Here is a 9,389-nt window from a genome sequence, read left to right as displayed (position 1 = left end):
TATCCTGCCAATATTGAGAATGAATAAAAAGATAATGTAAGGTCGAAATTGGAAAAAACATGCTTCACATAGAAATTGATCTCTGAGAAATATTTGCACAACTACAATTATAAATACTATTTGAGAGTTTTGGTGCAAATTCCAAATACGAATAAGAATTCCCTTCACGCAGCCTCCTCTCCATCATGTTGCAACATCTTTCTTCACCTCCTTTACCTCCATATCCAGGTCTTTTCTCTCCTCCCCAGTTCTTCATATTTCGCTCACCATTGTCCCCTTTTATCCGACACGTCTCCACCTTATTTTCTTATCTTATCATCACTCATAGTATTTTTTGTCCCATACTCTTCCAACATCTCCCCTCTCCTCCTTTACTCCTCCAGCTGACAGGTATCCACTGTGGTTCGTCCTGCGCCTCCTGGATGACGGAGCAGAGCTGCATGCAGGCGTGCTGGAGGTCGTCGTTCACCAGCGTGTGGTCGAAAAACTGTTTGTACTTGACCTCCATCAGCCGGGACGCCTCCTCCAGCTCCACAAAGTCGTCCTCCTGCAGGCCGGGAAACACGAGGGCTGCTCTGAGCTCTATCAGGAATGACTTTGAACAGGATTGTTCCCTGGGAAATCATCTGCAAATCATCTGCAAATACAACAAATACTCGTAAATAACCGATCAATTGTTTTAATATTCAGATTACAAGATCACAAGTATTAGCAGTATGCGGTCACAAAACTAAACAGGAGCTATTCCTTATTCTATTTTCTAATTTATTGACTTGTTTGATATTGTGGAGAAATATTTTTGGTGTCACAAAAAAGGAAAATGAACAATATTGTTACATATGTCATCTCTGGCCTTTATTTTGATAGACTTATGTATTTAACTCCCCCTTCAGGAGTCCTACCAGTATCTGGACGACCAGTCCTGGCTCCATACCCACCACAGGGCTTCCGTTTACCTCCACTAACAGATCACCAGGATAGAGGAGTCCTGGGAAACATACACATGAAACCATGAAATTTCACATTCTGACTGTGTAATGGTATTGTATGTTATATTTAATTCCTATTTAATACAGTTTTATCTCACCGCTGCGGTCGGCCAGTTCTCCATGAATCACCCTGGCCATGTAGATCTCTCCCGTTTCCTCGTCCCTCCTAATCGTCGCCCCCTGACATACAGACAATTATTCCAAATTGAGTGACCGTTAGTGGCTACAGAAGCAATAAGTGACAGCTTTTACGCCAGCTCTGTGTAGAGAGAGAGGAGCACATTGGGGAAGAATACAAATGGAGGATGGGATAAAAGGAACTGATGACTGAACCTCTTGAAGCATGAGCTGATAGAAGGAAATTAGAATTCAGTTTACGCCAATTCAATTGTAACGACTGTCCCGTTGAGTTGTGCATTAAACCACCTGGACTTCCTTGAACTAATTACAGCTAAATTAAGATGAGAAAGGCGAAGACTAACATATGGTCTGACAAAAGCATCTGCAATGAATACAGGAGAGGTGAGAATGTCACAGTTTACAAATCCATCTTCTATCACCTCACCAACACTAACTTCTTCATCCCCCTCTCTTTCCTCTTTCACCCCCTTGTCTCCCAATCAAGTTCTTAGCTTGGTGACCTCCGCTCGACCGACCACCTGCGCCCTTGACCCCGTCCCGTCTCCCATTCTCCAGGCTATTGCTCCTGATCTTCTGTCCTTTCTCACCCATCTTATTAACAGCTCACTCTCAACTGGTTGTTTCCCCAACTCTCTGAAGGAGGCGAGAGTCAACCCTCTCCTGAAGAAACCCACGCTCGACCCGTCTGAAGTCAGCAACTACAGACCGGTCTCTTCTTCCTTTTCTCTCCAAAACTCTGGAGCGAGCTATCTTGAGCCAAGTGTCCTCCTATCTCCACAGTAACAACCTTCTTGACCCTCACCAGTCTGGATTCAAGGCCGGCCACTCAACAGAGACTGCCCTCCTTGCTGTCTCTGAGCAGCTTCACACTGCTAGAGCAGCCTCTCTCCTCTGTCCTTATCCTTCTCGACCTTTCTGCAGCATTTGACACCGTGAATCACCAGATCCTGATCTCTTCTCTTCAGGACCTGGGGATCTCAGGCACTGCACTCGCTCTTTTCTCTTCCTACCTTAAAGACCGCACCTACCGGGTAACTTGGAGAGGATCTGTGTCTGATCCTTGTCCTCTCACTACTGGGGTTCCTCAAGGCTCCGTCCTGGGTCCCCTGCTCTTCTCTCTGTACACAAATTCTCTCGGCTCTGTCATTCGTTCGCATGGCTTCTCCTACCATAGCTATGCCGATGACACCCAACTGATCTTCTCGTTTCCACCGTCCGAAACACAGGTGGCGGTGCGAATCTCTGCCTGTCTGACTGACATCTCTCAGTGGATGTCTGCTCACCACCTGAAGATCAACCCTGACAAGACTGAGCTACTATTCCTTCCAGGGAAAGGCTCTCCACCCATGACCTGACTATCACCTTCAACAGCTCTGTGTTGGCCCCTACCCTGACTGCCAGGAACCTCGGGTAACACTAGACAGTCAACTCTCCTGACAGCCAACATCGCTGCGACGACGCGTTCCTGTAGGTACATGCTGCACAACATCAGGAGAATACGCCTCTTCTTACTCAGAAGGCGGCGCAGGTTCTGATCCAGGCTCTGGTCATTTCACGCCTCGACTACTGCAACTCCCTCCTGGCTGGTCTACCTGCTAAGGCCATCCGACCTCTGCAGCTCATCCAGAATGCAGCAGCTCGACTGGTCTTCAGTCTCCCGAAATTCACCCACACCACTCCGCTCCTCCGCCTTCCACTGGTTACCGGTGGCTGCCGCATCCGCTTCAAAACACTGGTTCTGGCGTACCGTGCTCTGAACGGATCGGGCCCCGTCTACATCCGGGATATGGTCACACCGTACACCCCGGCACGTTCGCTCCGCTTGGCAACAGCCTATCGACTTGTGACTCCTGCACCTCGAGCTAATCACTCGAAATCCAGACTGTTTGCTGTCCTGGCTCCTCAGTGGTGGAACGAGCTCCCCACTGACATCAGGACAGCAGGAAGTCTCTACATCTTCCGTCGGAGACTGAAAACACACCTTTTCCGACTATATCTGGATTAAAACACAGATTTGCACTTCAGTGGCACTTAAATAGCACTTACTTATGGTACTTTTGTAGTTCGACTATGTTGAGGAAATGTTACTTCCTGTATTCTTGTTGTTCTTAGTTTGTACTCTAGGTTGAAATGCACTTATTGTAAGTCGCTTTGGATAAAAGCGTCTGCTAAATGACATGTAATGTAATGTAATAGCTGGTGGAATAAGAGATTAGTACTTATTGTGTTTGTATGTTTTATGTTCATTTTATGTTCACTGTATGCACCTATACACCAGAACAAATTGCAGGTAGGTGTAAACCTACTTGGCAATAAATTAGGGCTGTGAAACGATTAAAATTTTTAATCGGGTTAATCACAGGTTTTTGTGGCTTAATCATGATTAATCACATATTACCGATATTCTCAGTATAGTTTGTGAGAACATAGAGATTTATGACAAAAGACAGATATATACATTTATACATTCTTCTATACAATGGTGCTGCAACTCAGCAGTTATTTAGCAGTTTTCTTCCATATGGAACATTAATACATCTTCATCCTTAACAGAATGTTTAACCCTCCTGTTACCTTTCGGGTTAATTTGACCCCATTCAATGTTTAATGTCGGTGTTCTTTGGGGTCAATTTGACCCCAGGCTGTTTTTCACTGTGTCAAACATAAGAAATATCAACTTTTTTATTTATTTAAAGGGCTATTTAGGTAGTCAACAAACAAACATAAAGTACCTCACACTTAAACTTGGGAAGCAATATTAATTCTAATAAATTTCTGAGGTTTTAATTGCTGGGGTCAAATTGACCCCGAGGGTAAAATATGTTAGTAAATGTAAAGGTAACAGGAGGGTTAAACAGAACATTTTCTCTTGTTTGTCAACCATTAACTCCACCATGATACAATCTAAAGGCCTCTAGTCTTCCTCTAGCAGCTGCTGAGGCAAACTGACTGTGTGGGTTTTCTTCATGAACTGGGCCGTGATGAAAGGGACGGCGGGACACCGCTGCAAAGCTGAAACCTCACCGCCCGGACAGGTGGACAGATTGACAAGTGACTTTTTTTGCTCGGTCCGATGCGCGCGCACGGAGCTCTGTGGCGCGAGACGGAGATCGATAAGTGTTAACGCAACGCGAAGAGACAGAAATGACATGCTGCTGTGGAGATACGATCAACAACAGACGTTTAGCTTAATAAAAGAACAAAGACGTGCTATAGAGAACATGTCAGGGGGCGGGCCAATCTCTTTAATGTCATGCGATCGACACTACGCCGCGATCGACTGGCAGGTCGCGATCGACGTGTTGAGACCCTGATCGACAGGAAGTAAAAGTCGTCACAAGGTTTCCGTAGGTGAACCTGCGGAAGGATCATTACCGATGAACAGACCGTCTGCATGAGAGCGGACAGAGTTCAGATTGAAGTGGTGTATTGGAAGCTCATTTTGCAAGTGACTTTTTTTTCGTCCCGACGACCAACAACAGACGGATTGGAAGCTCATTCTGCGCATGCGTTAAATGCGTAAAAAAAAAAAAAAAACTAGTTAAACCTGTAATTGAATTAACGCGTTATTTTTCACAGCACTACAATAAATACAATTCTGATTCTGATTCTGAGATGTAATTCGTTTGTACCTTCAAATATTTTGCGTTTCACACCACGTTTCAGTGGTAAATCCAGAGATGAAAAAAAAAAAGTCTCTGAAAAGTGTTAGTTGGTCGACTTGTTCGTCTGCTTCTGGTATGTGGTCTCACTTTGTACCTTAAACTCATTTTTGGGATTCAAATTCTGATTTATATTGAAAAGAAGAAGTCGAGATATCTTATTCAGTTTCAGAGTCTATTTTCAACACCACAGCAGACAAGGAGAGGAGGAGGCTTGTTTTGGGCCCTACTTCTTCTTCTTCTTCTTCCTCTTCTTGGTTGTCAAGCCCCCTGTGCTGCGACAGTCTTGTTGCTCCTCCAGAGCCGCTCCATTGTGGAGCCTCGCCTGTCCGTTACCACCACCCCCACCTGCCCTGTGGGGGACACCCAAGGTCACCACCGTCCTCCTGGAGCCCCCGTTCGTTCGTTTTGGACACTTCGATGTCATAAAACCGTCTGCACAGGCACTGACAGACGTGGATGAAGACAAGGAAGTGCAAGAAGAAGAAGAGGAGGACGAGAGGTGTCGTGGGTAAGGTGTGGGAGGTTTGCGGACCTCTTTGGGAGCCATTAAGGAGACCCTTGGAGGAGGTGGGGGAGGAGTGTGCCGTTTGGGCCTGCACGGAGCCAACGCCTCTGTGTGTTCGCTGGCCACGATGATCCCTTGGAGCTTGTCGACCACCTCGGCCAGCAGGTTGAGCGCCTGGGCGTTCTCCTCCACACCGCCGGTGATCATCTCCGTGGCGGCCACCATCTTCTGGTCAAGATGGCGGACGTCTTGCGGGCCGCGCTCAATGCTCGTGGCCACCGTCTGGACGGTGGATCGGAGTTCCTCCACGCCGCACCGTTTGGGGAGCTCCCGTTGTTGACGCCGTTTTGGTTGCCCCTGCTCGTTTCTCGTCTGCTGTTGTGGCTTCTGGCGTCCATTATGATGGGAAGCGGTCGAGTCGTGGGTCACTGAGGGACGACGAAGAGGCTCTTCTTGGAGTTTGTTGTGAGATCCAGTTTGACAGACATGTTGCCTGGCAGGGGTCGGGAGGGTGCTCGCCCCCTGCCGCCGAGTAGAGCGATGAGCTGCAGGACGAGAAGGTGCTGTGTGGGCTCTAAGTGGGCTCATCCCAGTACAAGAGGGGCTCCAGCCGGGCGTAGGGATGTTCCTCGATTGTCCCCCTGTCGCCCCCTTTTTGTAAAAGACGGGGGAGTTAGGAAAGCTCCGACTGTAAACTGAGACCGGAGGAGGAGGGTAGGCGTAGTCATCACTGGTCCCACCGGTAGAGGCACCTTCTCCCTCCTTGTGATTGGGTTTCTCTAAAAATGGACCTCCATGTCAGGAGATGGATGAAGACAAGAAAGAAAGCGGCAAGAGAATTTTAAAATATACATGATTGAAAAAGAACAGCAGTGCGGGAACACGTAAAAAAAGAGCCAAAAGGATGGTAAGAAGAAAAAGACTGGTGATGACAGTCGACACATGGCGAGGATCATAATTATGACTGATTTGAAAGTAACATAATGGCTGAACTCAATGATGAACTGGTTGTCGCCTTGATGGATGCTTGATGAGGGCATTGATTGACAGTCCTCCACCTCTTACCAGTGCAGGAGGCCGGGCTGAAGACAGTAGGAGCTGATTGGTGGAGCCCTTTCTTCCAAAGCTCTGCGGGTTGTGGACGCAAACAGCAGCTTCCGGTTGACTCGTACCGGGGGAGAAAAGGACGCGACCGGCCTCCCCTCGGAAAAGGCCTGGCTTCACTTTCAGTTGCTCTAAGCTCCTCCCCCGACCACACCCTCCTTGCAGGGTCCCGACGGTCCAAAGTGAGGCGACGGAGGCTGCTCCAACTACTACGAATCCCTCGAACTCCGTCTCCTACACTTGCTTTGCGCTCTTCTCTGTTCTTGGTGAACAAAAGATGATGACATATCTTTTCTCATAGATGTAAACGTAACTGTGAGGCAGTTGCAGCTCAATAACTATCAAACCACAGACAAATAACTCTCAATTGACCCGGGAAATGAGTTATTACATTCAAATGAGTTATTTAAATCCGACCACATGGCCTCAGTGTGGTACATTACCCCAACATATGGCAGTTATATCTCACTTCATACCATGTAATTTATAACGAAGAATATGAAAATAAAATATGAATATGAAAATCTAAAAATCATCATTGAGCTGATTAAGAATTGTGATACAACAAATTAGATTCCAATAATATATACATTATTCTAAAATGAGCCATTCTGCACAATGTGTAATTTTACTGATGGCACTTTAAGTATATTCTTATGATAATACTTTTGTACTTTTAGTTTAAATGCAGGACTTCTACACTCGTGCTATTTTTAGCTCATTAGAAGATATGAATACTTCTGACATTTTAAAATACATGTAGTGGAGAAAAAATACATTATTCTCTGAGATTTAGTGTCGTAGAAGTATGAAGGAGCGGAACATCAAGCACAGTAAAAGTACCTCAAAGTTCTTGAGTAAACATACTTATTTTCCTTCCATAACTAATATCTAAATATCTACATTTAACTGGGAAACTGGGTTGAATAATTAATATTAGCTCACCATATTATTATGTTCGAAAGAATACGGATCTTCGCTGACAACCAGATGTATTTATTTAAGGAGGAATAAATAAGATGTGTTCTCAGGTTTGACCAGTTTCAGCATTTTATAACTTCTCTTGTAGAACTGGTGGAAATGGAAAATAACAGACACGTTGTCTAAGACTTTGTGTTAACTGCGCTAGTTACAAACAAGGGGTCTTTATTTGTATTACCAGCCGATCCTGAAACTATAATAAAAAACTACAATTGAAAATAGAAAGAAAGCTTATGTCTCACCAGCGGCTGGTTGTTCTTCACCAGACAGACGACCCTCATGGTCTCCTCGCCCTCGGGCATGTCATCAGGCAGAGGCGGTAAAACGGGTCCATAGTCTGACTGGGCTACACTGTCCTGAGATGATAGGAGGGCCTGAGGGACAGGTAGCACATGTTATAGCAGAGCACCCACAAGTTCTGCAAGAGCTTGTATGAGTGATACACACCTGCATGTGTGGTGAGCTGAGGAGGCTGTAGAGCTCTCTGGCTTCAGCGGAGGGACGGTGGACCATTTGTATTGTAGCCATGATCTGATGGACAGGAAGACAGACAGACAGATAGTTAGACAGGAATACAGATGCTAACACTCATATCAGATGTAATTAAATGCAGGGAAGAATTTCCCCACTGTGGGATCAATAAAAGCACATTAGTATAGTCGTAGTAATCTATGAGGCCTTTTTTTGTGTGACATTAATATGATTAAGAATGAGCTCAAACTTTGGACAGTTTTAGTTATGACCAAGGACATGTTCCTATTGATGTCAAGGCAATGCTTATTTTGGGGGATTTATTTTCTTTTTTCGGGAATTATTCAATTCAATGCAATTCAATTCAATTCAGTTCAGTTTATTTGTACAGCCCAATTTCACAAATTACAAATTTGTCTCGGAGTGCTTTACAATCTGTACACATAGACATCCCTGCCCCAAAACCTCTCATCGGACCAGGAAAAACTCCCAAATAACCCTTATAATAGTAATAATTAATATTGTTGGCATTATTATCATGATCATACGTACATTTATTATTCTGAAGACACATATTGCATTGTCCTTCTTTCTGTTCAAACATGAACATGCTTATCCCAGTGTGTACAAGATACATACTGATAGTTTCGTTTGTGTGTGTGTGTGTTTGTGTGTGTCTCTTTGTGTGTGTGTGTGTGCATAAACCTCGTGTGAGAGTCCTAAGGCACAAGGCAGAAGGGGTGAGGGTGTGGACCTCCCAAACTGCAACAGGCACTCATAAATCTATCGCAATGGAAACAGGAAATGAGGTCATTGTTTGACATGTGCATGGTGTGTCTGCTTTAGGGTTCTTCTTGTCGTACCTTCAGCAGAGCGTGCAGCCACGGTGCACTCAGCAGTTCATGCAGAACTTCAGCACCAACAATGTTTCTGCTGACCGCGAGACTGATGTCCTCCACCACACTGGTCAGCATTTCACCCACACCTGCACAAACACACACACACACACACACACAGAACATTTGTATAAATCAGACACCAAAATGTATTGTTTACATTTCACAGAAGTGGCCCCAACAGAAGAAAAACAAATATTCAAATTACATTTGGTCAATGTCCTTACAATGAATAGTATTGTTGAAACTTTTACATTTAGAATGAGTTTATTTGTTCTCCCGTCCAGAATATTGAGATCACTACCCGTACCCTATATGAAGACGATATATTTTGAGGAAGGCGACGTTACAGATTTCTGTAAATTAAACTACCCAACAGGATATAAACACATTACAATTAGCACAACTCCCACACCTTCTACCGCAGTTAAAACGCTATACATAGACATTAGTACAGCAGTAATATTAATCCAAAATAGTAAAATACTGACATGGAGCATTTACTGCACAATTAATACATTTACCTTTCTGACAGTATGTACTTACCTTAACTTTACTATGGTGTTGAATGTGTACTTCTATTTGATGTATAGAGCATTTTCAAAGTGATACTTAAGTAAAGGATCAGAATAATTCT

The 9,389-nt window shown here is 44.7% G+C and overlaps 1 protein-coding gene across 1 annotated transcript; it reads right to left on the bottom strand.

The window, feature by feature from the left end:
• Positions 1-371: 371 nt before the first annotated feature.
• LOC130202231 (MAGUK p55 subfamily member 4-like) lies at positions 372-8,830 on the bottom strand. Its single transcript, XM_056427594.1, has 7 exons — positions 8,720-8,830; positions 8,562-8,639; positions 7,833-7,916; positions 7,628-7,759; positions 1,088-1,169; positions 903-988; positions 372-626 (listed from the first exon to the last, which is right to left on the bottom strand). The coding sequence occupies exons 1-7, from the start codon at positions 8,828-8,830 to the stop codon at positions 372-374; spliced, it is 828 nt and encodes a 275-aa protein (XP_056283569.1).
• Positions 8,831-9,389: the final 559 nt, after the last annotated feature.

The sequence above is a fragment of the Pseudoliparis swirei genome, chromosome 2 (assembly GCF_029220125.1).
Source record: "Pseudoliparis swirei isolate HS2019 ecotype Mariana Trench chromosome 2, NWPU_hadal_v1, whole genome shotgun sequence".
Classification (NCBI taxonomy): domain Eukaryota; kingdom Metazoa; phylum Chordata; class Actinopteri; order Perciformes; family Liparidae; genus Pseudoliparis; species Pseudoliparis swirei.
The sequence above is the reverse complement of the archived record's forward strand: the minus strand, read 5'-3'. Positions and strand labels throughout refer to the sequence as shown.